This window comes from Podarcis filfolensis (genome assembly GCF_964270895.1).
Source record: "Podarcis filfolensis genome assembly, chromosome: 15".
Lineage (NCBI taxonomy): Eukaryota > Metazoa > Chordata > Lepidosauria > Squamata > Lacertidae > Podarcis > Podarcis filfolensis.
Genome location: NC_139618.1, coordinates 13,190,033 through 13,217,492, shown reverse-complemented (window position 1 = coordinate 13,217,492; position 27,460 = coordinate 13,190,033). Strand labels below are relative to the sequence as shown.

The following is a 27,460-nucleotide window of genomic DNA, read 5'->3' as shown; positions in this document are numbered from 1 at the left end:
GTGCTGGAAAAAGAAGAGCCGTTTCAGCGGGGAGGGGAGGAAAGACTACGAGTCCCATGATGCTGCTCGGCAGCGAGGAGGCGGTGCCGATGACGACAGCAGCGGCGCATGCGTGCTTACTCACTCTGGCTGAGGCGGAGGTGGCCGAGAGGAAGCAACGGCAGGAATAGCAGCGGCGGCAGGAGCAGCGGCAACGAGGAGCTTCCTGGCAGCGGCCTCCGGTGAGGGGCTGGGAGGGCGAGGCGGCTCAGCCCCAGTCACACGGCGGGAGGTGGGGCGGTTTGGGGGGGGGGTTGAAGACCTTTGGGGGCTGAGAGAGGTCTGGGGGGCTTGGGGAGTTGTTGTTTTTTGGGGGGACGGGGTTTTTCGAAGTGTTGCGGGTCTGAGGGAAGTGGGTTGAAGAGCTGAGGGGGGCATTTTAGGGGGTCCACGACCCCTCGTGCCTTTCAGTCTCCAGCAGAGCTTTTCAGGGTTTTTAAAAAATTAAAATAAATGGTGTTTTTTTAATAAAGTGGAATTTCTGAGAAAATTGGGAGCGGCCCTTTAATAACGTGACATCTTTCATTTCCTCCCAGAAACTCGGGGTGGGGCCGTTGGTGTTTGTGGTCTCTTGCTTCTCTTTCCTCTCCTGTCCATTTTACCCTCGCAGCCCCCCCCCCCCGCCCGGTGAGGTAAATTAAGACTTCAGAGACGGAGAGAGTTACTAAGCAGCCAAGTACTTGCCCAAGGCCACCCACCCACTGTGATTTCTTTCTTTCCTTCGCTAAGTTAAGACTTCTTAGTCTTCTCTCGCCACTCCTTCTAGCCCAGGGACGACTCTCAAAACCTGTAGGTTGTGGTTTATTCATTTATTGTATTTTGAATTTTTAATAAACCCTGCCCTTACTTGAAGGAGGAACATAAGGTAAGCAGAGGAAGTTTCACTTCTTCTGTCCCCTTGCCCCACGGAACCACTGTGCAAGGGAGATCAGCCCTATGTGGTTACAGTGTCTGTCAAGGGTCAGCAAACTTTTTCAGCAGGGGGCCGGTCCACTGTCCTTCAGACCTTGTGGGGGGCTGGACTATATTTTGGGGGGTGGGGAAATGAACGAATTCCTATGCCCCACAAATAACCCAGAGATGCATTTTAAATAAAAGGACACATTCTACTCATGTCAAAACACCAGGCAGGCCCTGCAAATAACCCAGAGATTCATTTTAAATAAAAGGATACATTTTACTCATGTAAAAACACGCTGATTCCCGGACCGTCCGCGGGACGGATTTAGAAGGCGATTGGGCCAGATCCAGCCCCCAGGCCTTAGTTTGCCTACCCATGGACTAGGACCTGGTTTCAAATCTCCATTTAGCGATGAAGCTCACTGGGTGACCTTAAGGGCCATTTGCTGCCTCTTAGCCTAACCTACCTAACAGGGCTATTCTCCACCCCCCCCCCAGCTTGAACTCACAGGAACTCAGTTTTGGCACCTCTCAGGTGGACGTCATTGCCGTTATAAGAGAACAAGGGAGGCGTTCATGGTGATTTCCGGCACCTCTTTTTCTAGAAAAATAGCACTGCTGTGACGATTACAGTAAAGTGGGATGGGAAACCATGTGGACCACCTTGAGCTCCTTGCAGGCAAGGTGGGGTATAATTGTAATAATGATGATGTGTGACCCAGCGATACCCAGTGGGCTTCAAGGCTGACTTAAGAATTTGAACCCAGGACTGCCTGGTCATAGGCCAGAACTCTATGGGGAGGAGGGGGGTAACCAAGTGGTGGCCTCTAGATGTTAGACATCCAGCTCCAATCATCTGTTACTGTTGACCATGCTGTCCAGGGCCAATGGAGATTGGAGTCCGACAGCACATTGACTTCCTTTAATACACCACACATTGCTATAGTCACCTGCCTGGAAAATGTTGGACTTGTTTTAGGGGTGCTTTAATGGTCCCCTGGGCAATGTAGCATTCCTTTAAGGATTCAGGCTTCTCTTGGGGGAGGTTTTGTGCACTTGCGCTAAGGCACGCATGCTATGGTTCAACTTTTCTTCTACAGGAAAGCTGTGTGGGTGTGGGATGGGTATTTTGGGGTGTTGTGGGTGTCCCAAGAAAGGGAGGGGGGCTGCTGAGTGATCAGAGCTGTTGGCAAAATTGTGCATTGGGACGTAAGTACCTCCCCTAAGGGTGTGGGTATATATGTTTGTGTGTGAGGGGTCCTCCTTATACAAGAAAAGTATACCCCTAAGTCCCTTCTGCTGGGGAAGGTTTCTCAACTTCGCCAAGCTTCCAAGAGGCATTCCATTGGCAGTTGGTTGGAATCAGGATGCTAGGCTAGGTAGGGTTTTGGTCCGATCCAGCGGTGTGTTTCTTACTGTCTTAGCAGGGTTGCCTTTTCGTGACAGAGGTCACCAGGCATCTGAGGTCTAGCCACTTTTCACTTGAGGGGTCTGAGCTGCAAGAATCTATCACCCTTCGAGTAAACAGGCCTGCCTCTGGGGTGGCTTGCTGTTTGGCTGACTTGGTACCTAACTTTATGGTCCTAGACAGCTATTCCCCATGCTGGAAATTTAATGGTGGGAAATTCCTCTCCTCTATCATTCATATGTCAGCTAATCTAATTGGGGAAGGATGAGTAATAACTTTGTGTGTATACGTGAGAGCAGAGGGGATAGATGGCATCCAGCTGTTTCTCAGCACCTCTTGTGTGTCATTCTCGGCTCCATTTACTTACATTGGGTAATCATTCCATGTTGCCAGAAAGCCATGTGGAACTGCTTCCCCTACGTTTAATACCCACCTCAACACCACAGGCCTTAGTGGAGTATTTGCATGTTTCTGGACTTCATTTTCTTCCACATCTCCACAGTGTTGCTGGAAGTGGCTTCTGCAATTTGCCTGTGAATGGGTGGACCCTCTTCGTTCTCTTGCCAGGGTTGCTATGAAGAGCGACAAAATAATCACAGTACTCTAAGTTTCTCAGAGTGGGTTACAACATCCGAACACAGCACAGTATTAAAAACAATTTAAAGCGATTTACACAGGTGGGTCCTGAAAACACATAGCTCAGGTGTCTTAAGCCAGGGTTAATTCAACATTTTCCAGAAACTGCTGAATGAAAGTGCCAGATGTACCTCTGTGGAGAAGGAGTCACACAATTTAGGCACTGCCACCCCCACTCTAAGCTTCTGCAGAACTACTAAGGGGCTCCTGCCCATCTTAGCAACTGAGAGGGTCTGCAGGGAATGCGGTAGTCTTTCAGTTATTTGGGGCCTAAGTCATTTAGGGATTTAAACACTACTGTGAGCACCTTGAATTGGGCCTGGAAATGCACTGGTAGCCATTGCAGCTGTTTTAGAACAAGGGTTATATGAGATCTAAATGCAATCCCAACCAGTAATCTGGCTGCAGCATTTTAGACCAGCTGAAGTTTCCTTCCAAGGGCAGCCCCATTAAGGGAGAGTTCAACCCTTTCCAAAACAGACAACCAGCCTAATTAAAAAAAAAATACTGAAAGAGTGTTCTTTTGAGCCCTTAGGCAAAATCATATGTAAATACCAGTAAGTGGAAGCATGCATCAGAAATGTGAAATGGCCAAGGTTCTCGAGTGCTTGAAAGTGTTCAGCAGCAAACTAGTGCTGGTCACTTTTAAACCCTCCATAGCTGGGGTGGGCTAATCTGGGGCCCTTTGGATGTTGTTGACCTCCAGTTTCCATCAGTCCCAGCTAGCGTGACCAACAATCAGGGGTGATGGGGGGTTGTACTGCAATGTCTGGAAGGCCACGAGTTCCCCATCTATGTTGAACCGAAGATGAGACTGTTCTCGGAAGGCCCTCAAGGCCATCTTGATAGTCAAAATAACTTTGAAACTAATTGGTAGTTGTTGCAAGAATGCGCTCACATATGTATGTTCACTTGCTTGGATATCTGCTAATTGGCTTGTTTTGGTGCTATGTTTTTCTGTGGGCCCTGGGATCCTGGCTCTGGGCCTAGAGAGGGGAGTTATCTGCGAGCCTTGGATAGTTGCCACCAATGCCTTCAAGGGTCAGGTGGATTGATGGGAGATTCTGGCCAAGCTGACATATGCAGCTTCTTTTATAAGTAATGTATACATGTTTACCTGCTTGTGGACAAGTCATGGCGACTGCTTGTTGCTGCTGTGTTCGCCCAGTGACTGTAAAGGCAGCAGGACTCTTTACTCCATGTTGCAAGTTTACACCTTTCTTTAATAAAGCACTGGAACTGGCCGCCTTAGTGTTTTTAAGATCCTCCTTTGGTATCCCTGCACCAGACTACTCCCACAAGCCCCACTTGGTGCTTGCAGTTTGGGACACCATCCCTTCTCTTGAGGCAGGAGTGCACTGTGTAGTTGTAGCAGCAAATGATGAAGCAAAAGCAAAATGCCCAAGTACATTTTAGATATATAGTGGTATCTCTGGTTACGTACTTAATTCGTTCCAGAGGTCCGTTCTTAACCTGAAACTGTTCTTAACCTGAAGCAACACTTTAGCTAATGGGGCCTGCCGTGCTGCGGCCGTGCGATTTCTGTTCTCATCCTGAAGCAAAGTTCTTAACCCGAGGTACTATTTCTGGGTTAGCAGAGTATGTAACCTGAAGCGTATGTAACCCAAGGTACCACTGTACTTTAAACTACAGCCTCCTTGAGGCAGGGGTCTTTCCTTTTATTGCTTTGTAAAAGTGCCACCAATAAGGGGCATCAGGGTGCCATTTATTTTTTTTAGCCCTCCAGCTTGACTCTCAATTGACCTACAAACCTGGGTTACTCAGCAGTAGCATTCTATGTAAGCTGGTTATACTTTGCTTGTATGCTGAGTTTCGAAGCAAAGTATTTTCTGAGGGGAGAAAACTCTGTGTTTTGACTTGAAAACAGCTTCTTCCACTCTTTACAGCACACAGCAAAAGCTTTGGTGACCTCTTTCCTCCCTCCCTGGTGTCATTTGTTCACATTTGAGTTCAATGCATCCAGCTTGAAAGGGAGTGCATGTGCTGTCAGCTTTGGACTGGGGACCAGAGTTCATGGTCTCATGTATTTCACCAGCTATGACCTTGTGGGCCGTTTTCTGGCTCATAGCTTTTTTCCTGCAAAGCTTTTGGAACAGGCTCCACAGCTCTCCTGTTTCCTTGAGGAACAGTGAAAGCAAAACGGATACAAGAATAAAACCGAAACCTTCTGATCTTATAAAATCAGCCTGCATGAAAGCCTTTGTGCCATTGGTTAGAAAGATACCACCACCACCCCCTCTTTGTCCACACATGCTGGGCCCAGTACAACTGATCTTTCCTCTTTGCCCTCCCAACAGCCCCAGGAAAAGGAAGCAGTTCTTTTGTGGAGCCTCTCTGCTTTGAAAGGGAAAGCTTTCTTTCTGAGCTTGTCCTAGATTCTTTCCTGGGTGGAAAAAAAACCTGGTTATTTGACCTGCTTCTTCCTTGTTCCTACCTCCTTTCCGAGTGCCATGCAGGGTTGATGCTGTCAGAGACAGGGTTCTTGGGCAGCAGTTGGAAAGGGCAGAAGGAGGCTTTGCCTGTGTGCTTGTAGCAGCTGTCAAAACTACTTGTTGCCACCAGCAGCCAGAGGCTTCACCCACATGAAGCCATGTTCCCAGGCTCCTGCATGAACCAAGCAGACCAGAACAATCCTAGTTGTTTGGGGTTTGTTTGTTTTTTAATTACCTGCTTTTGTGTTGTTACTTGATCTTCCCATAGGGACAGAGGACGAATTCATTCTGTCCGCTTTCCACAGTGGTGCAGTGGTGGATTGGAACATAGTGTGGATTTGTGTGGATCTTTGCAGTGCAATTTTGGTCCATGCAACATATGCACAATGCCTCTAGTTATGGATTTAATTCATTTTGGGGTGCCCTGTGCACCCTGAAAAATCCGTAACTAGAGATGCCGCTTCTGCACACACTCATGGCCTGGTAGAGCGCTTCTGCGCACGCTCGCAGAGCTCTTCTACGCATGCTTCCGGGTTTGCCAAGGCCGTCACCCGAAGCTTCTGTGACCTGGAGGTTACGCAACATGAGGTACCACTGTGTGTGTGTGTGTGATATATTTTAAAAAGTATTTGGGGGGGGGGGATTCAAAAAATGTGTACATTGCATGCAGAGTGTGCATTAAAAGGAATTTATAATTTAAATGCAGATGTTTTTGTGGATTCTTTCATAAATGCCACACAAGATGGGACAAACTGAGTGCCAGTGAAAATGAAACTGAAAATGGGCAGAGTTACGCTGATTCAGCTCTAACCTTCCACTCATTTTTATTTTAATTCAAGAGTCTATTATGAAGTTAAAATAAGAATGCAGTAGGAAATATGAAATGAAGATTCTTTTTAGGAACATAGGAAGTCAGATCATTGGGTCCATCTAGCTCAGAATTGTCTACACTGACTGACATTGGCTTTCCAGGGTTTCAAGCAGTGGATGTTCCCAGCCCTACCTGAGATTGAGCCCTGGGACCTTCTGCATGCAAAGCAGATGCTCTAACCACTTAGCTGCAGTCCTCCTGTTCTTGCTCATACCATTGTATTGGTGGAGGGTGATATTACCATGTATACTGTATTTGTTTGGCACCCACTTGTTTGAACCTTGAGTAACAACACAGAAACTCAAGACTAACATTTCCCCCTTTTAACTTGCAGATGTGACAAGCTGCTGTTGCCAAAGATGAAAAATTGAATTTTGACTTGACACCATCCCGAACCTTTCATATTCCCCCCCACCTTTTTTTTTTTTTTGGAGGAAGGGCAAAAAGCCCATTGAAGATGGCAACTTTGCCAGGTACCTCCGCCGGGCCTCCCCCGTCCCTGCCAGATCCAGGAGTGGCCGTATGGGAGTGGCAGGATGAGTTTGGCAGGTGGAGGCCGTACCCAAGCGGCGTGTGCAGCTACATCGAGCAGTCCTTCCAGGCTCTCATGGCAAAAGGGAGGCAGTCGCTGCCCTCCTGGCCTGCCAACGGCAGCATTCCTTTGGGGCAAGCGGATTCCACGCTGGCACCTTACATCATCGACATACCGAATCTCACGCAGTTCCGGCAAGATACAGGTAGGAAAGTGGCTGTGCCAGCTGGCCTGGGCGTGACTTAGCAGTGGCCCTTCTCATAACATTAGAACTCGTGGACATCTGATGAAGCTGGATATTGGTAGATTCAGGACAGAAAGAAGGAAGGACTTATTCACACAGCACTGAGTTAAGCTATGGAACTTGCTCCCACTGGAGGCAGTGATGGTCACCAATCTAGATTGCTTTAAAAGAGGATTAGACCAGGGCTGGACGAGATTATGTAGGGGCGAATACTGTAGGGCTGGGCAATATCTGGTTTGCAACATTGTGATATATCACCAGATAAACATCACAATATCTGTCATGATGGCTGAAATAAGGATTGAGCTGTGTAGAGGCATTGGCTGGCTTCACGGTTTTTCCCTCATCGTGATTTTTGCATCACACACAGATACACGTCATGATTTGCAATATATTGGCCAGGTCTAAAATTATGAAACCGTTATCACAATACAGACTTCAAAACGGTTTTGGATGATGTATCAATATATCACCCAGCCCTAGTGGGTAATAGCCAACAAAGTCATACTCGAAGTAAACCCATTAAAATGGATGGCTTAAAGTTACCAAGATGCACCAATTGCCTACTTAGAGTAGGACAAACAATGGGTGTGGGTGTGTGTGTATGTGTATATATATATATATATATATATATATATATATATATATACACACACACAAACACACACACACATAAAAATTGGGGGGTGGACAGGAAACCTAGCAGGAAATGCCTATCCACAAAACTTTGTAATTGCAATGTAAAAAAACCCAGGCAATCTGGGCTGTTCATCAGAAGCCAGAGAGAATGGCAGGAAATCTTCCTTCCTGAGTTTCTGAACATCTTTGTAGAAGGGAGCAACAGATGCAAAGTCAGGCCGCAGGAGTGTGGCGCTTCAGCTGTCGGCAGTGGACAGATTAGCAGATGTTGGGGTAGCAAACACTCTCTGGTTGCTGCTGGACTACAGCTCCCATGATCCCTGGCCATGTTGGCTGAGACTGGTGGGAGTTGGAGTCCAGGAGCATTTAGAGGACATTGTGACTTGAGCCCAGGCTGCCTGAAAGGTCCCATCTCCATATGTGAACCTGCTTGGGTGCTAAGATCCTCAGGTAAGCAGCTTCATTCTGTCCCATCAACATCAGAGGTACAGCAGGTCCACAGGAGAAAGCCTTTTTTTGTGTGGCTGCTCCCAGGTTGTGAAATACCCTCCCAAGAGAGGTCAGACTGGGTTCCTCTTTGTTACCCTACCACCAGTAGGCCAAGACCCCCCTGTTCAGATGGGCCTTTGGAAACTGAGGTGCAGACCATGCTTACCACTGGGCTGCTGTCAGGGCAAACCCAGTGTTAACTGCTGTCTCTAAATGTGTTGTGATATATTTTGACTATTGTTTTCAACTAGGTTGGTTTTATTATTATGTATTTAATAATGATGTTTTTAAATGTTGCAAGCTGCCTTGAATCCCTACTTGGGAGAAAGGCAGGATAGAAATACATTAAATAATAGAGGAGCTGAACAAGAATGCAGGTCAGTGTTGGGTCTTCTGTTCTCTGTTATTTAGATTAAGAGTACAGGTGTCTCCAACCTGGAGGAGGAGGAGGAATGTTCCTTTGGCCCCAGGATCCCTTTCCTCTTCACAGTAGGGTTAGCCAAAGTGGCATTGTTGGACTCCAACTCCTATCAGCACCAGCCTGCATGGCCAGCAGAGAAGGATGATGAGAGCTGTAGCCCTACGACACCTAGAGTCCACTACATTCTCTGTTCCTGTCTTGCAGGAACATCGTGTTCAGGGAGACTTCTGTTATGAGCTGAAGAATTTAGCTGGTTATGTCTCAGTCAGTCAACTGAAGGAGAAGAGCCTTAAGGCACAGAAACAACGGGACTGTTAATCCCGTGTCCAAATACACAGGACAATGCATCAGAGCCCAAGAACCCATTCCAGCCTGACAAGAGCACTCAAGGTTGGAGCAAAGCATAGTCATTGAAGGGTGTAGCCTTGAGGAATGGGCGATTTGCCAAGCCTTGGGATACCAAAATACTCCAGATCATTAAGATCAAGTGTTTTCCTTAGCAACTGGGGCCTGGACCTCTGTCGAAAGATGCAAGGCTTGTTCCTTACCATTGTTCCTCATCTTACAAATTGCTGGTACCCCTTTTCTCTCTTTGCAGGGACCATGCGCTGTGTGCGCAGACACGTTTTCCAGTTGGATTCAGCCCCTGGGCAGGGAGTCGTCTGGGAGTGGCAGAACGATGATGGCGGCTGGTTCCCCTATGAGATGACCGTCTGCATCTACCTGGAGCAAGCCTTCACGGTCAGCACCCCCCAGGCAGATCTTGGGCTCTTTGGCTACAAGTACAGCATCGATTTCATCTCGCAGACCCAGACCAACAAGGCCACGGGCTACCAGCGGAGGATCCGGAGGCGGGTGGATTCTCCCTACCCAGTCACCACAGTGACGGGGCCTCCTCATGCAGGACCCTCATGCACATGCCAGCAGTGTTTGTTGAACAGTGGGACTGGCCCCATTACATCACGGTTCCGGCACTCCATGGTGAACCTCCCTGGACCCTCCGCCGGAACTGCCCCCAGACCCTCTGCTGGGAATCTAGGGGCTGGCAGGACAGCGGGGCTCAGTTCCTCTCTGGTGGGCTTTGTGCCTTATAACAAGCCAGCCCTGTCCGGAGCACGGTCGATGCCAAGGCTGAATGTACACAGTGCCGGGGCAGCACCACAGTCCGGAGCCGTCGCTGGGCCAAGCCCAGCAAACACCACATCAAAAGGAGTCAGGTGAGCTATGTTTGTTGATCTACTCTTGAGTTGTTAACATCCTTTCTAAGCCAGGGGTGGGGAGCATCAGGCCTGCGGGCCAAATCTAGCCCTCTAAAACTCTGTATCTCAGCCTTGAGGCTCTCCCCCAGGCCACCCCCCTCTCCCACTCTGCTTCACAACCCACCAATAGCTTCGTCCTGTCGCTATGTTTTCTGGTATTAAATTCCATACTTCAGCTATGTGTTGTCTGAATTAGGACTTCCTTTTGTCCTGAATCTTCCGCCCTTCATTGGATGTCCCTAGGTTCTCATATTATGAGAGAGGGCGAGAAAAGCATGGATCCTGTAGGGGGGTGGGAAGCAAGTTGTCACTGTGGTTAGGATAGAAGTATGTTTAAGGCTTTGTTTATTAGGATGAGGCAGTTGCATTGGAGAAGGCCCTTTCCTAATGATCCCCAACATGGGGTTTTCCTTTGTCTCTGCTTCTGCACACTGGATTCAGGTAGCAGGAGATGGAAAATATTCCCTCTGCCTGAGACTCTGGAGTGCCACTTCCAATCACTGTGAAGCCACTGCTAATGGTTTCCCCCCCCCCTCTCTTTTATGGTGATGTTTATCTGCTGTACAAGAGCCTCTGAAGCCTGCAGCTGAAATAATGTCAATCTCCCAATCAAATATTTGTTGGAAAAGAGATGCAACTTCAGCAGTGAAAAAATAAAATAAAATTGTTGATAGTTAGTGGACTCTCTTTCAGCCCAGGGGTGGGGAACCTCCCTCCCAGGGGCCAAATGTACCCCATGCCCAGTCCCCTCTAACTAGGCCTTATTACTCCTAAGGCCACAACTCTCACCAGCCCAGCTTCACATCCTCCTTGAGGGTTTCTGCCTGATTGAAATGTAGCTTTAAACTCTGATCGTGTCTCTCTCTTGCCTGGTGGGGTACCTGAGTGTGAAGAAACCAGCTTCCTGTACAAATATAAAAATCACATTCATTGTTCCACACACTTTTGCCTCTGGCCTCATCCAGCACTGGTATGTGGCCCTCGGAAGCTTGCTCAGAAGGGTATGCAGCCTTTAAGTTTAAAAAAAGGCTCCTCACCCCTCTTGTAGAAAATGCAGGGTTAAATCGTCTGAGCTGATATCAGGCATCTTCCGAATTTCCAGTGACTCTTTCATTCAAGACACAATCTTACCGGCTGTCAGGCATTTGGGTAAGCCATGTTGACTGCAACATGCTCTTATGCTCTCTTGGTGGCATGGGTTCACACATTTGGATGCAAGTATTTAGTATCCAAGTGATTCACCCTGCGTGTGTGAACTGGCCTTCAGGTTAGGGTCACTGTATTGCTGCTGCTGCTCTTTATGAGGTGTTTAGACTTCCTCTTTCACTTGCCAGTGCTAAGTGGGGATCAGGCCTTGAAGGTGATGCTGGTGTTTGGGGGATTAGGTAGAAGCTTAAGCTGTGGAAAGGTCCTGTTTCAGCACCAGCAGACAGCCCTGGGCAGCTTTCCTCCACATAATAGCCTCCTGTCGGAAGTGTGTAATTACTTCTGTCCGGGCTCACATACTTGAAGCTCGCAAAAACCCACCTTCAAACAGAATATTCCCATGTATGTGATTAAAGGAAATCTGAGCAGCCAGCCATTGCTATCCAGCTCTTGGGCTGTGCTGTTTCTTGGTCAGCACCGCAGATTAAAATATTTCTTATTTTTGTTAGATTTAGAAACTTTTCATTTTTGTGCGCATAGCAAAAAGTTCCCCTAGAGCTGCAGACAGTGTCTTTAATCTGACTGTGAAGGTTTTGTTTTAAGAATCAGCCTAGATACAAAGCCAGGAAATACTGGATCAGATCAGAACTGTAGAGTTGTAAGGGACCATCATCTAGTCCAACCTCCTGCAGTATAGGAATTTTTGCCTAACATGGGCTCGAACCCATGACCCTGAGATTAAGTCTCATGTTTTACCAACTGAGCTGTCCCAGCACTTGGTGGTGGTGGTGTAAGAAAACTTGGTATATCTTGAGCTGGAGTATAAGAAACTGGTACTGGGCTTGGAATTTAACTCCCTGAGAATCGGCAGTTTTCTTTTTCTAAAAAAGCAAGTTGCTGTGTGTGAGTGTTTTAAACTGGGCAGTACTTGTTGAAATCTCAGAAAGCCGATAATATATCCTGCTGAATAGGTTGTGAAGTGGTGGTGATGGAGTTGTGTATGCCTCATTTCCCCCATCTGATAAAATCACTATAAACTGTGCCCATGTGTACAGTTTGCTTGATTTATCCATGGTTGTAGGAGTCAGCTGTTCAGGGGGCCAAACCTGGATTGCCTAGGAAGAGAGATGCAATTTTTAGCCTAGAGCATGTACAGCCCTAGGTATGTCTGGTTCTCTTGCTTATTCCTTGTGGTTGCTATAATTATCCACTTTAAAACACATTCAGTAACATTGTCCTCTTCTCTCCCCAGTGTCCCAAAGCTACCAGTGAACATGTCCAGACACAGCAAAGTGAGCCAAGCTCTGGCAGGTAAATGACTCCTGTTATTTCTTTTTGTTGTCTCGCCACCCATGGCTTACACTGGCAACTGGGCTTACAAGGAATTGGCATCCTCATACCCGGTGCTGCTTGGGAATTCTAAGAAACAAAAAAGGTGCAGTTATGAAAGGTTCAATCCACCATCCACTTGGCACAGATGAAAATCTGCTCCTTGATCTCAGGACCCATCATTCAAAGTGTGATTAAAATCCATGCAGGTTTGAGCGATTCAGTCTGGCGTCTTGATTCAAAATGGCGTCCGGTTTCATCCAAATGTAGACAAAAACCTGGGATTGTAGTCAGCTAACTTTTACTCTGAGTGGACCCATTGAAATTAACCAACCTAAGTTAGTCATGGCCATTAATTTCAACTCTTGAGTAAAAGTTAGTTGGATACAACCGCTGCTCATTGAACCCAGAAACCATTATGCAAAAAAGTAATAAAAAATTGTTGCAATATCTCTTAGAGGTGTTCAGTGGCATAGCAAAAAGACAAAATGGTGCCCTCACTGATGGTGTGGGACTTCAACTCCCATCAGCCTCAGCCAGTATGACAAATAGTTAGGAATGATGGGTGCTGTAGTCCAGCAACCTTCTGGAGGGCCACAGGTTCCCTATTTTTAGCTGTTACCTGTGTCTTGTTGGGGTAAACATACTGCCTTCCTCTTCCTGAATGTCCCTAAGTCCACTTCACCTTAAAATGAGAATTTCTGAATTCTCAATAGATTGTCTTTCCATACTTGATACAGATTCCCCTCACCCCTTCTGCTTCTCAGAGGCTGCTACTGCTACTGGAGTTCAGACCATTGGTCCCCTTTCCCTGACAGAGGTATTGAGAAGACCGCCTTTCCATAGTTAAAACCATGCCTAAGACGGCTGACAACATGAAAAGATGTACACAATTGCAAAAGCACAACAAAAGTAGACATAAGCAGAGAAAGTAAAAGCATATAAACAATTTGCACCTAAGTCATAATAAAATCTAAAATTAAAGATACAAGAAACTGTTATTAATAACAGCAAGGTTAAGCCTCTCCAAAATTAAGTCATGACCCCAACAAAAAACCCTAAACAATAACCCGCCCCAAGAGTCCGCAGGCATCCTGAGAAGCAGGGCTTAAAGGACTCGCACCCAAAATACCGTATTTTTCGCCCCATAGGACGCACTTTTCCCCCCTCCAAAAATGAAGGGGAAATGTGTGTGCGTCCTATGGGGCGAATGCAGGCTTTCGCTGAAGCCTGGAGAGTGAGAGGGGTCGGTGCGCACCGATGCCTCTAGCTCTCCAGGCTTCAGGAAGCTCTCCTCAAGCCTTGCAAGCCCGGCGGGAGTTCCCGCGGGCTCACAAGGCTTGTGGGCAGCAGCCTGCAGCCCGAAACACGGGGAGCCCTCCGGAGGGTGCCCTGAGCTTCGGGCAGGTGTGCGCAAGGCTTGGGGCTGCAGCCGTGGCTCCCCCCAAAAATGAGGTGTGCCCTATAGGACGAAAAATACGGTAGATCCTGGACTCTTAGGCAGTCGCATCTTTTGTAGCTGCAGTCAGTCAGGACTTCACCCTCCCGAGCTAGGTAGCAAGCCAGGGAGCAGGGGTTGCAGGACTCAAAGCCAAGATGTACCCCTGCCCCATATATTCCGTAAGATGCTCAGATGATCTAATGGGAGGCTACAGTCCACAAATTCTCTTCCAGGTGCTATATGTTTTGAAATGCATACTACTTTCCCCTGTGTCTGGCTCTGCGCATTGTGAGAGTCTGCCTTAATTGGGCACAGTCTCACTGCAATGAGGTGCAAGGAAGAAAAGCCCAGGAGGGTGTGGGGACACCCAGTGAAGTCATAAAATGGGAGATGGAGGGTGCACTTCTGGCATCCCCCCACCCTTAAAAAAGAAAGCAGGGTGTGGTCTTCTTTTTCTCCAAAATCTGCTCACCACCTATCCTTCCTTGACTCTGGAAAGCAGGTGGCTGGTCTCCAACATGGGTGCTTAGGAACAGCAATGAGTCTTGCTGCTTCTACATGCCTCAGAAACACTTTGCTGCTGCTGGGATGATATCTTGCCCATTTCTCGCTTTGGGACTTGAGTAGGCACTGCAGCAGCCCTCAGTATGGTCGTCATTGTGAGTGTAGGCCTCAGGACTCACATGAACTTGGAGCACCCAAGAATCCTCTGCCACACACAAATTCTGTTCTGTGTCATCGGCTCAGGGCTTTTCAGCAACCAGCTGAACTTAGGAGAGATCCCTTGAAAAACAGTGGTGTGTTTGTGACTTCTTGTCGTATTATGTATTCGTCTGGTTCAGATGACTTGTCTCAATCACTAGATTGAGAATGGACTGTAGCGAGCCTTGCATGCCCCACCCTCTAAATCTCCAGCTTGATCGTGCTTTGTTGTTGTTGTTATTTTGTGAATGTTGGTTAGATCAAGCCACAGTTCCCCCCAAGCTTGTATGTCTCATGGAACTATTGTTCATTCTAAAGTAAAAATGGAAGCTTTTGCTCTTTGCTGAACTGAAGGCTGGGAGCCTGCATTCCCCATCACCAGTAATGTGCTTTTTCTGGGAAAAAGTTAGTTGGGAAAATTCTCCTATGCCAATTAACCTTCCTCAAGCTTGTGCCTTCCATTTATTTTGGACTTCCAGTTCCCATCCGCCCTAGCCAGCATGGCCGCTGCTCAGATCTGCTGTGGCCCTCCAGATGTTGTGGGCTACAAATGCCCCATCCCTGATTTATGTGGTCATTTGAAGTTGGCAGCTGTGAACATGTCTGCTGCTTGACTCGCTTCCTTGCACCCCACCCCCAAATTCCACCCTTTTGGGAGAAAGTGAGCTTTTAGATGTCTCTGTCTTACCCATCTATATCCCCACCCCCTTGCAATACTGAATCACCTCCTTTTCCTTTTGTGCTTGTTTTATTATTTCTTTTTTCATTGGTCGAATCAGTTTCTCAAATCAAGGTTTCCTTGTGTTATTTCCTGGCAAATTGTGTGATGCAAATTTTCTTTTCGCTCCTCCTTCCCTCCCTTCCCCACCTTGCATGCTGATCTCGTGCCCCCCTGTAGGCATGATGGCCTTTCTGATGTCAGTCCCTGGATTCCCTGTGCACCTCAGCCTGGCACCTCAGCCCGCCAGAGCCCCTAGAGCCTCTAAAAAACACAGCTCAGTTAAGGAGGGGAGGAGGAGAGAGATCGCCAAAGGTAGCCCACTTGCTTGGATTCCTCAGGGGGGCGGGTTGTGGGGGAGATCTCCTCCCGGCTGCTGCCACCACCTCCTCCTTGCGGCATTCTGCTCTCCTTTCCTTCCTCCTTTCTGGCTTCTCTGGCAAATTGGATAGCTTTGGACGCTCTTTGGATGGCCTGGCCCTTTTCTGCCGCAGAGGGTCTTGACGCGATCTTTGCTTACACACTGCTGCTTTGTAGTTTCTCCAGAATCTGCATGACCTTTTCTAAAGCCGCCTCTGTGCTCCCAAACAGAGACGTCGGGTGGTCTCCAGGCTTTCTATGCTTAGAAACCAAGGTACACACAAGAACGAAGGGAAGGGTGGAGGAGGAGGCAGCTATATTTACAGTAGCAGAGGCTCCTGTTGCAGCTTATCGGATTAGCCGAGATTCACCTTCTGGTGGCTGACACAAAAAACGGTCTTGGATGGTTAAACTGGTATTAGTAAAATGTTTTGGGCTGAACGGCGGCTCAGTGATACCTTAGTTGCAGCTGGGTTTCCCAGGTTTGCAAATGTGTATAATACTGACCCCCTTATAAATGTTTGTGTCCTTTAGTCTTAGAGCTCATCCATCACAGCTCCTCTTAATTCGCTCATTTAGAAAGATTCCCAGATCACTTAATGATAAATCAAGTTCCTATTTGTTGCCATTGTGTTTATTATGCTGAGACACATTTCCCTTTAGGGACATAAGAGGAGCCTGCTGGATCAGGCCAATGGCTCATCTAGTCCAGCCTCCTATTCTCAAAGTGACCACCCAGATGCCCATTACGGGAACCCTCAAGCAGGATCCAAGCGCAAGAGCCCTCTCCCCACCTGTGGTTTCCAGCAACTGGTATTTGGAACCATTATTGCCTCCATCTGGCTCATCCTAAAAAGAAATTCCAAAATCCCTGTTTTGGCCAGCCCCTTTGCTTTCAGCCTTCTCCAACAGCTGGTGCCTTCCAGATATTTTGGGCTGCCACACAGTCGCTGGGTGTTGTAATGCAAAACAACTGAATAATCATAAAATCTTAGAGTTGGAGCGGTTCCCAAAGTCATCTAGTCCAACCCCCTGCAATGCAGGAATCTCTGCTAAAGCATCCATGACAGATGGCCATCCAGCCTCTGCTTAAAAGCCTCCCATGAGGGAGAGTCCACCACCTTCCAGGGGAGTCTGTTCTGCTGTTGGAACAGCTCTTACTGTCAGAAAGTTCTTCCTGATGTTTAGCCTGAATCTCCTTTCTTGTAACTTGAATCCATTGGTTTGGGTCCTACCCTCCATAGCCGGAGAAAACCAGCTTGCTCTATTTTCCATGTGACCGCCCTTGAGATATTTGAAAATGGCTATCATATCTCCTCAGTCTCTTCCTTTCCAGGCTAAACATACCCAATTCCCTCAACAGTTCATCATAAGACATGGTTTCCAAGTCCTTGATCATCTTAGTTGCCCTCCTCTGCACACGTTCCAGCTTGTCAATAACTTTCTTAAACTGTGGTGCCCAGAACAGGACACAGTGCGCTAGCTGTAGGCCTACCAATTCGGAATAGATTGGTACAATTTCTTCCCTTGATCAGGACACTGTAATTCTGTTGATGCAGCCCAGAATAGCATCACATTTCAAAAGAGATATACTAGGGGGGTCATTCCAACAAGGGCAATTATTTCAGCTTGCCAGAAGGAATTATCCTCACCCCGTGTTGCTACTCTGGGGCTTTTCTCAACCCCACAAGAGGCAATTTTGGGTGCGAGGGGGAGAGAGAGAGCAGAGGGTATCGTTGCAGAAAGGAAAGCTATTGGGCAGCACCTCCGCTGGTGTGACTCCTTAGCTGAATCCCATCCACTGCTTTCTGATAGGTTTCCAGACATTTTTGGGCCAGTGCCCTCTTGGTTCCATAAACTCATCCCCAGTGCCCTTTACTCTACCCTATAAAACTGGCATAGGCAAACTTGGCTCTCCAGCTGTTGTTGGACTACAACTCCTATCATCCCTAGCTAACAGGACCAGTGGTCAGGGATGATGGGAGTTGTAGTCCTAAAACATCTGGAGGGCTGAGTTTGCCTATGCCTGCTATAAAAAGTATTATTCAGTAGGGCAGTTTGCACAACCCACTATAGAAGATAATAATACAGTAACATTCAGGCCAGTTGCAATTAATGGCACATTTAGTTAAAAAAATAAATATATGCAGAAATAGATGTGTGTTCTGATCTAATATTGTAGCTAAAAAAGAAGAAACAAATAATTGTGCATGAAAAATATTTTTACCCAGTCTTGCCAATGACAGCATACACGTGAAGGAAATTTAGAGCAGTATCTATTTATATATGGGTACGTACCAGACATACACAAGTCTTTGCCTACCACAGATGTACAGTAACTAATTTATAAGAAGATCAATAGCTGTTTATAATAATTGGCTTTCTTGTGTTTTGTAAAGTCAGAATCATAAATACAAACAAATGTGACCAAAGGAAATAGCTTTGAAAGTGGTAAGAGCAGTAAAACTTTTAAGTACCAAGAGAGGAAGGGACTTTGCTTTAGGCTCTAGACTGGTCAGAACCCACAGTAAAGAATCACTGTCCTAATGTTTTCTCTCTGCATTGCTCTGCAAACCTGCATTTTTGCATTTTCGGAGGTGGCATTCTGGATCCTTAGCTCTGGGCAGTTTGTGGACAACCTGCTTACCTCTCCTGCCAGTAGCTTAAGGCACAGGTGGGGAACCTGTGGCCCCCTGGCTGTTATGGGTCTTCATTCTCATCACCCCTCTAGTCTGACCCCAGTGTCAATGGGGCGTTGTAGTCCAGCAAAATCTCGGGAGCCACCCCTGGTTTAAGGGTAGTGTTGCATGTCACTGGCCAGCTGCATCTGCTCTCTGGGATGAGGGGAGAGGACTTTGCATATGTTCAGAGGCGCTCTTCTCCCCAGTAGACAACTGTGGCTTCCACAGACTTTTTTCCCAATGACTAGATCTCAATGCATTTTGAGATTACCTTTTCTTTCAAGGGGTACAATGGTAGAATGGTATTAAGAAGTCTCTCTAGGCAGGTGGTCCTCTGCCCCAGGTATTGGACCTTTCCTTACAGACCCACTGCAGGAGCAGAGCAAAGCTTCCGTCATCGTTGCAAGTTGAGAGACCAAGGCCCCGTTCACTGAAAGCACCCAGAGCTACAATTCATAGAGTTCCCTGGGAAGAGGGATTGACTGTTAACCTAACTGTGGAAATCGTAGCTCTGGGAGGGGAATAGGGGCCTCCTAACAGCACCCTTAATAAACTGCAGCTCCCATGATCGTTTAAAGTGATTTTATCACACTTCAGACATATGGTGTGAATGGCTTCTACCCAGGTCTTGTGCCCATCAGTGGAAACAACTCCGTCCTGCTCTGTGATCTTATGCACGTAGCATTGAAGCGCTGGCTGCGACTGCTCAGAAATTACTTTTGCTGGATTTAACCTTCTTGCACCTTCTCTAACCCTTCCTCCTTGGCCTGTCGCCTTGACTTGCCTGTGGGCCGCTTGCTCCTATTGCATCTGCTGTCTCCCAAGCAGATTTGTGCCTTAGCTTAGGTTGATGTCTCCCTCTGTGCTTTCTCTCTTCTCTTTCTCTCTCTCTCTAGGTGGCTCCAGCAATCCTGAAGAGGTGGTTAAGAAGTATTTGGAGGAGCTGAATGCACCCCCTGCTGACGAGGTGAGCTGCAGAACGGCCCCAGGACCCCCTCCAAGCTAGGAACGGAGCCCTCCCTAGAAACGAGGGTGGGGAACCTCTTTCAGCCTGAGGCAAACCTCTAGGTGGTGGGTGGGGCCGGAGCCAAAAGTGGGCAGGGCAGTGAATGCAAATTTCTACAGTAGGCTTGTTTCTATACCTACCCACCCACCCTTCTCTCTCTCCTCCATCCAGGCAAGCCAGTGGCATGAGTTCAAGCAAATGTTCCAGCCAGGCAAAGCCACTGACGGCGGGTACAGAGCAGGGCTGGGGAGGGCTGTGGCCTGGAGAGAGTTCTGAGGGCCAGGTGAAGAGGCTTGGAGGGCCGCATTTGGCCTCCATGCCAGAGGTACATCACCCCTGCTTAAAGTTGAGGGAGAATGGAAGGGGAAATGCAGCTTTCTTTGTTCATTTTTGCTAAATCAGTTACAGAGACATCACAATATAAGTTAGTTGTCAGGAGCCGGAGTCAGGCGTTAGGTCAGCGATAGCAAATACGGCCTCCGTGAAGTTATTCAAAGAAAGCAAAACAGGGCAGGCCCAGTGAGCACAGCAACTCGTCCCTGTTGGTCTTGCCCCAATAAAGCAGTTGCGAGGATTAAAGATCTTTCCCACTGCTCTCTATGGCTCCTCCTCTCCATGGTCTTTCCCCAGTAGTTGCAGATTGCGCACACAGCCAATCTCTCCTCTGCTCTTCATTTCTCTGCGTGTCCTGGGAGACCAGGGGGGAGTTAGCTGGTTGCAGCAGGAGGGGGAGACTTCCTGGCTTCTTCAGCAGCCTGCCTCCACTCTGCCTCTTGACCCTGCTCCTCTCCAGCCGCCTCCTTCTGCTTGAGTTGAAATACTGATTCTCTCTGTCCAGGATTGCATCATCTGCATGGAAAAACTAGGCGCCCCTTCGGGCTACAGCGATGCCTGCGAGAGCAAGACGATCAGACCAGAGAGCGTGGGGAGGCTGGCCAAGTGCACCCACACCTTCCACCTCCTCTGTGTGCTGGCCATGTACACGAGCGGCAATAAGGTACTTGGTGGGTGGGGCGGGTGCATGTGGTCATGTGCAGAAGCAGCTACCCTTTCCCTAAACAGCACGGTGTGCAGTTGCTGCTGAGGGTAATCATTATAGCAGGAATGATGCTGGTGCTCCAGCGAGGTGTAACCTTTAAGGTTGCTGGAAACTTAAGACCAGGGATAGGGGCAGAAGTCTCAATTCTCCAGCTGGCTCCTCCAGTACGTCGGCTTCAACGAATGCTCTATCTAGATTTTCACTAACACACACACATATCCCATAAGGATTTTAGCTCAGAAAATAACCAGGCGCAGTTTCAAGGTTCTTGCATTAATTTACGAAGCCCAGAATTAATATATCAATATCTTCACCCACAATTATGAATTTCTGTGCAAAAATCTTGCAAATGGTTGATTGACTGCATTGTTGGTCCTTGAGAGGAAAAGAAGCCTCTAACTTTAGAAACGCCCTCTTTCCATTTTAGAAAACTGTGAAATGTTCTAACTCGCTTGCTTGCGCCTATATCAAATGCCCTCCTGCAATAGTTGTTTGGCTACTGGAAGCACCTTTAGCAAGAAACCGACTACTAAAATGAAGTATTATTATTGTGGTCCTGGTAATTTCCTGCTCCAATCTGCCCCTACAAAATCATATGGACTCCTTATGCCTACAAGCATATAGCTGATGCATTTGCTGTTGGATCATCCATCAAACTGATGGATGATTTAGAAGGATTGGGTCCAGCATCACTTTTGCTGTGCTTGTGTGCCATTATCCATACTCAGCAGAGTTACATCTCAACGCAGCTCCTTCCTTGGAAACGTCTTTGGGGTTGAAGGCACACACAATAGGCAATAAACAGTCATGGATGCCATATAGATTCAGTCGAGTGTAGAGGTTTACTTGACAGGCATAAAAGCATATCGGTAGCAAATATATACAGACATTCACCACTGCCGTGGTCAAGGCATGCTTAGAGTCCAACAAGAGTCCAAGACACACTCTCTCTGCTTCTCTCACCAAAAGGCGCAAGCAAGAAACTCACATCAAGTTACGCAGAACCTTTGTTATCAGTGCTTCCTGTCATAATGTGCATGTCCAAAGAACAGTTCCCACAAAAAATGTCCTTGCATAGACAGAACAATCTCAGCCTTCTGCTGCTTCTTGAAACTACTTCTCTGTTCTTCTCTATTTCTGGAACAAATGGTTCTTACACAGAGAGAGAGAATATCCAAAATATGCATGTACCGATCTCCTAGAGCCCCCTGGGAAAAAGGGGTTTGTAGCCCTTGGAAAGACATCCTCCTCTCAGCACCTTGAACAAACTACAGCTCCTAGGATTCTTGGGGAAAGCCATGACTCTTTAAAGTGCTGTCACAGAGCTGTAAATGCATGGGGCAAATGTGACCTAAATGGTCAAGCAGCTCTGACTTTGTACAAGGACTTGCACCCCCAAACTCCTGTGGTTGCACACGGCTTTCTTTTTTTTTTGCTGTGACCTATCTTCTTGCTGAGCAGTCCCCTCTCCCTCCCACTACACACACCCAGGAGTCAAAGTTTTTTGCCTGGTCTTGGTAGCCATCAAAACTTGGCTCCCCTCCCTTCCTGTATTGCAGAGAAAAAGCAAATACATCCTCCTCTTACATCGCATGCCTGGCAAGCGGCTTTCCCAGAAGATAATGGGTGAAAAGAAAGGGCAGTGGCTTAGGCGCAAAGCAGCTGTTTTGCATGCGAAAGGTCCCAGGTTCCATCTCCCATGGTAGGGCTGGGCGAATTTCCTGCTTGAAATCCTGGAGAGCCATTGCTGCCAGTTAGACGATGCTGAGCTAGATGGGCTGTTGGTCTCACTCAGCATGAGGCATATTTCTAAAATACTAAGTGCCCAGTGCCAATTTGAAAGAGGTGCTCTTTGCCTCCTGTTGCCAGCTATAACGATGGCAGAAAGAACTCTTTCCTTCCGGCCATCAGAATTAAATTTCTGGCTGCCACTGGTGACTGTATTTGTGGGCTCAAGAAGAGTGGGCATGCCAATCTATGTAAAAACTGTTCCAGCCGGAGTGGGGTTGAATAGGTGCTTCTGGGAACTTAAGGAGGTGAGTGATTGCAATCTCCTCCGCCCTTTGTGCTTCAGAGTTGTTCTCTGTAAGTATAAGCAAAACTTCTTTAAAAGGAATGGGGAGATGCAGGCAATCTGGAGCCTGCCTCAAAAGACCCTGGCTCTCAGGCTCCCCACCCTGACACGTCCCCTGGTTCTCGGGGTTCTAAACCTTTCTTTGACCTGGTTTTTTACCTTCCAGGACGGCAGCCTCCAGTGCCCGTCTTGTAAGACCATCTACGGGGAGAAGACAGGCACCCAGCCCAACGGGAAGATGGATGTCGCCATACTCTCCGAGTCTCTTCCGGGGAATGAGGACTGTGGCTCGATACAGATCATGTACCACATTAACAGGGGCATTCAGGTGAGAAAGTTAGAATGGAATCATAGAGTTGGACCCCACAGATCATCTAGTCCAACCCCCTGCTATGCAGTGGCGTCAGCTAAGGAAGAGGGGAAATCGTAGCTCAGGGGTGGAGTGCCAGGCTTCGCATGTTGGCTGCCCCTGACTGTTGGCATCCGTCTGTCTTGGGAGACAATGGAGGAGTGTGCCTTTGGGGGTGAAGTCAAACCGCTGCAAGGTTGCAGCGCCTGCTGTGGCTGTAGAGACTGACATGGGAGAGACATGTCCTGTTGCAGCTGGGGCAGTTGAAGGCATCCGGTTGTGCTGCTGCAGATGCACCACGGCGTTTCTTCTCTCTGCGCTCCTCCCAGCAGCCATTCCTCGTCTAGTCACTGATATGGGTGTACAACCTGACTGCCTGCAGGCACTGTGGACGTCAGTGAGGGATTCCCACATAATGGGGTTGATGTTGCCAGCTTTCATGCCACATTTGCAGAAATCTTTGTAACTCAGAGTTGGTCTGCCAACAGGCCTGACTGACAGCGTGCAAAGTACCCATCTGATACTTAACCAGCAACCCTTCCGACGTGTTCCTACACAGCACTGCCCCCTTCCCGCAGCCACCTCTGAAGCTAAGTGGGCAGTACAGCCAATGACTGGATTTCACATGCATGACCTTTGTCTCCCTTCCAGGGTCCAGAGCACCCCAACCCAGGCCGCCCATATTCCGCAAGGGGCTTCCCGCGCTACTGTTACCTGCCAGATAACGAAAAGGGAAGAAAGGTATGATGGAGTCAGCACCTGCGCTTACCTGTGGCAGTCAACTTTCAACAGTTAGAGGAGCTAGGAGGTCAGCCTTAGACAACCTGATGCACTCCAGGGGTTTTGGACTACAAGTCCCATCATCACTAGCAAGGGCTGCTGGGAGGTGGAACAACTTAGGTCCAGGGTACCTCAGGGACTCTCCCAATCCCTTATATTCCAGCTTGAACTCCAGGATTATCTGCAGGAGCAGCTCTGCCTGCTCCCTGAGTAGGTGAGGCTCATTTGACAACAACAAGGAACTGAGCCTTTAGTGTCGTCAGCCCAGTACTATGGAACTCACTGCCACTGGAGATTCAGCAGGGGCCTTCTGTATTAATTTTTAAATGCCTGCTGAAAACCTTTCTATAAAACACCTGGAGGGCATTAGGTTGGTGAAGGCTGTAATAGAGGAGAGGGGTGAGCACAAGCTTATGTCTTCTTTATTGCCTTTATTTTAATAGTTTTGCTTCTTATATTGTTCAGATTCTGTTAAAAGTTTGATTACTTTTAACAATAATATTTTATATGTTTTTAGCTTTTTGTATTTTATCTGTACCATGTTTTAATTTGTGTAAGCTGCACTGAGCCCCAGTATGAGGGAAAAGGCAGGATATTAATATTATTATTAACATTAACAGTAATAGTAGTAGTAGTAATAATAAATGTAAGATGCAGTGGGGGACACTGGTAACTGTCCCGGCCAAAACCCCATCCAACACCAGGGATGGCTAAAAAAATATGTGAGATGTAAGGACTTGCAAACACCTCTCAATGAATGCAGAACAAAGCCAAATTAGAACTTCCCCATCACTCAAATTCAGCTCAAAACGGCACCAGCTTCATAGAGATAGTTCACACTTACAACCAAGGTCCATTCGCCCACATGGTTGCAGGATGCCATCTGCTGCCATCTACCATCCCATTCTGCCATGGCCAAGACGGGGAGGGGTGCCCTCACTCTGATTTGGCTTCACAACAATGCATTGTCACTGGCAGCAGTGGCCTCCATTACGCAAACAGGTTAGTTCTGGGCGAGGGCAAAGCTTAACGCCCTCACTCTGATTTGGCTTCACGGCCACACAGTGTCACCAGCAGAGATGGCCTCCATTGAATCAGCAAGTCAGTTTTGAGTGACCTCCCTCCCTCCCTCCCTCTTGCCAGGTCTTGGAGCTCTTGAAGGTGGCCTGGAGGAGGAGACTGATCTTCACCATTGGGACGTCCAGCACAACAGGAGAAAGCAACACCGTGGTGTGGAACGAGATCCACCACAAGACAGAGATGGACTCCAACACCTCGGGGCACGGCTACCCGGACCCCAACTACCTGGACAATGTGCTGGCCGAGCTGGCAGCTCAGGGGGTCACGGAAGACTGCTTGAGATCCTGATCACCCGCGTCAGTTGGATGGAGCCCGCTCCTGCACCTTCGGACTGCAGGCACCCCTCTCGAGGGTCGCCGCCGCTACAGCCAGTTGCCCCTGTTGCCTTAAGCTCGCTTGCCCCCCTTTCTCTGAGCAATAATGCTGTCTCTGGGATCGCCTGGTTGCAGGGAGGAGGTTTCTCTACTCCGTTTTGTATCTTTCTAAGGGCTTAGCCCAGCCTGAATGTACGCAGCGAAACCTTCTCCCCCGTGTATAGAAGAAATGCATAAAAGGACAGTGACTTTAACTCTCCCCTCGTTGCCTTCTTCCGCAATATGCGGTTGCCGATGGGGAGGCGGGGCTTGGAGGTGCCTTTCATACAATGTGGGCTTGCCTGCTCTGGGAGGCAACCTGCAGGGGGCGCTGCATCTTCCTCCTGCATTGCAGATCCTGCATTTGAGCAAGGAAGTCTGTCTTCACGCAGCACTGAGTTAAACCCCGGAGCTCCCTCCCAGAGGAGGCAGTGATGTCCGCCTGCTTTGGATGGCCTTAAAAGACAAAATATCTGAGGAGAGGGCAATCGTTGACTATGCTCTGCTTTTTGAGGCAGCAACATTTCCCAATACCTGTTGCTGGAAGCCATAAGAGGGAAGAGTGCTCTTGTGTGCGAATCCTGCTTGCTATCTAGTTGGCCGTTACGAGAACAGAACGCTGGACCAGATGGGCTGTCGGCCTGATCCGGCATGTTCTTGTGTTAGATGACCTACAAGGTCACTTCCTGTGTTTAGAAGTTTGCAGAGCAGGGCGAAGAGCTGTAGTTGAGACTTCTCCATGATCTACTCATCTTCTCCGTGCAGGGAGATGTAGAGGCAGGGAAGCATTCATTTAGGCGGTCTCTTTCCGTGTCTGGGATCCAGGATGGTGTTGCTCTTTGGGAGGCGGTGGGCTCTCCTCCACCAGACGGTGACCTTTCAGGGAGGCCACCATTGCCTCCCACATGGCAGGAAGCGGGTTAGGCTCGATGACCTCTGAGGTTCCTTTCAGCTCTATGATTCTGTGCACCAAAGTGTGCAGAGCAGGACATCCAGAACAGCCCCAAACACCTGAAATGAGTTTCCTATGAGAAAAGGCTACAGCCTTTGGGCTTCTGAATTCAGGGTGGGAAGGCAAGTAAAGGAGAGGGGACCTGATGGAAGATGTTTAAAACGATGCATGGCGTGTGGAGTAAAAGGATAGAGGGATGCTCTTCTTCCTCTCCCAGCCAAGGGAAGTCCTCCTTCACACAGCAGATAGTTGGATTGTGGAACTCTCTCCCACAGGAACCACTCGTGACCACTAGAATCCCAATACTCTGCTTGAAATGTGCCATCAACCTACAGAGAAGCTGCTGGCAGCTCTGTGTCCTTTGGAGCTGAAGTAAAATAGACCCCCTGCATCAGTAAAAGCAGGAATTAACACCCTGCATGCGTTATGCAAATCAAATAGGTTTGCATAACGTTATTCTCCATAATTCTGCATAATTTTTATTACTATGCTAGTCATACGGAGAAGTAAAGTCTTACTCAGCTACCCTTTCAGCCTTCTGAGATAATATGGCCTGTCTTTGCCTACATACTTTGAAGTGTATTTTCACAGCCATAAGGACTTGCTTACCAAAAGAACTTCAGCCCCTGAAATTCGAGATTCTCAGGATGCTGAGAATTGTATAACCATTATGTGGTTGCTTGGTTTTAATGCTACGGAGCTGGAATCCTCACAGAGTCACCAAAGTTTCTTGGTAACTCCCCATCTGAATCACTATTTTGGGGCTGTGCTGATTTGTCAACAAAAAGCAGTTTCAGGGCCTTGGCACCCTGTTCAGACATGACGTGTAACCCTTTATTCCCTTTTCCAATCAAATTTTGTAACTGCTGGAGCGCCATCAGGCCTAAAGATAACTTTGATCCCTAAGATTTTGGAAGGTAAGGGTGTTGTAGTTTGGGAGTGATTTTCCCACTTTAAGCACCGTGACAAAGGAATGGAGGAGTGGAAGTTTCCATTGGGACAAAGCTCACACTCATTGCCCGCTGCCATTTTTTATTGCAGCGTAGCAAATGAATAAAGATTATGCCAAGGTTGACCATAAGAGGGAGACATATGATCCACATTGGAGATGGAAGATCAAATCTCTGTCCAATGTTAGATTCATATCCCCGTGGGCAGGGCTCAGCAATCCAGGCTTTTCTCTCTTTCCCAGCTACTGGCAGACCTTCCCAGTTTCTCCAGCTTCTGAGAATTCAGACACCTTTTTGAATTTCTCCGGCCTCCTGTGGACTAGGAAGTTGGTTTTGACATCAAAGCGGGCCCAGCCTTCAAGCAAAGCCGACTTACCCCTGTGCTGTCTTTGCTGATCTGTATGAATGTCCTAAAGCTGAGCTATGCGTGGCTTATTTGGCTCATGAGCCTGACAAAGTTTTGACTCTAGACCATAAATGCTCCGCTGCTGGGAACAGAGAGCATAATAACCTCTAAACAATAAATACTTGTGCACAGAACTTGGAAACTGGTGATTTCTTCCTCACATTTTACTGTGAGTGTTGGAAATTCTACGTGGAGAAAAACTG

General features: G+C 47.9%; 1 protein-coding gene across 2 annotated transcripts; it reads left to right on the top strand.

Moving 5' to 3' along the window:
- Positions 1-93: 93 nt before the first annotated feature.
- On the top strand, positions 94-27,391 carry DTX2 (deltex E3 ubiquitin ligase 2). Of its 2 annotated transcripts, XM_083587692.1 has the most exons (10): positions 94-221; positions 6,642-7,044; positions 9,231-9,849; positions 12,290-12,348; positions 15,408-15,542; positions 19,165-19,235; positions 20,113-20,271; positions 22,554-22,715; positions 23,388-23,477; positions 24,660-27,391. In XM_083587692.1, the coding sequence occupies exons 2-10, from the start codon at positions 6,765-6,767 to the stop codon at positions 24,882-24,884; spliced, it is 1,800 nt and encodes a 599-aa protein (XP_083443818.1). In that variant the 5' UTR covers positions 94-221; positions 6,642-6,764; the 3' UTR covers positions 24,885-27,391. The 2 variants fall into 2 exon arrangements, with proteins under 2 accessions (XP_083443818.1, XP_083443819.1); XM_083587693.1 differs by lacking the exon at positions 15,408-15,542.
- Positions 27,392-27,460: the final 69 nt, after the last annotated feature.

Excerpts from the sequence above, each read along its gene's own strand:
- DTX2 (XM_083587692.1), top strand. The coding sequence starts at position 6,765 with ATGGCAACTTTGCCAGGTACCTCCGCCGGGCCTCCCCCGTCCCTGCCA. Across the intron at positions 7,045-9,230 it reads GCAGTTCCGGCAAGATACAG|GGACCATGCGCTGTGTGCGC; the intron begins GTAGGAAAGTGG and ends CTCTCTTTGCAG. Across the intron at positions 19,236-20,112 it reads ATGCACCCCCTGCTGACGAG|GATTGCATCATCTGCATGGA; the intron begins GTGAGCTGCAGA and ends CTCTCTGTCCAG.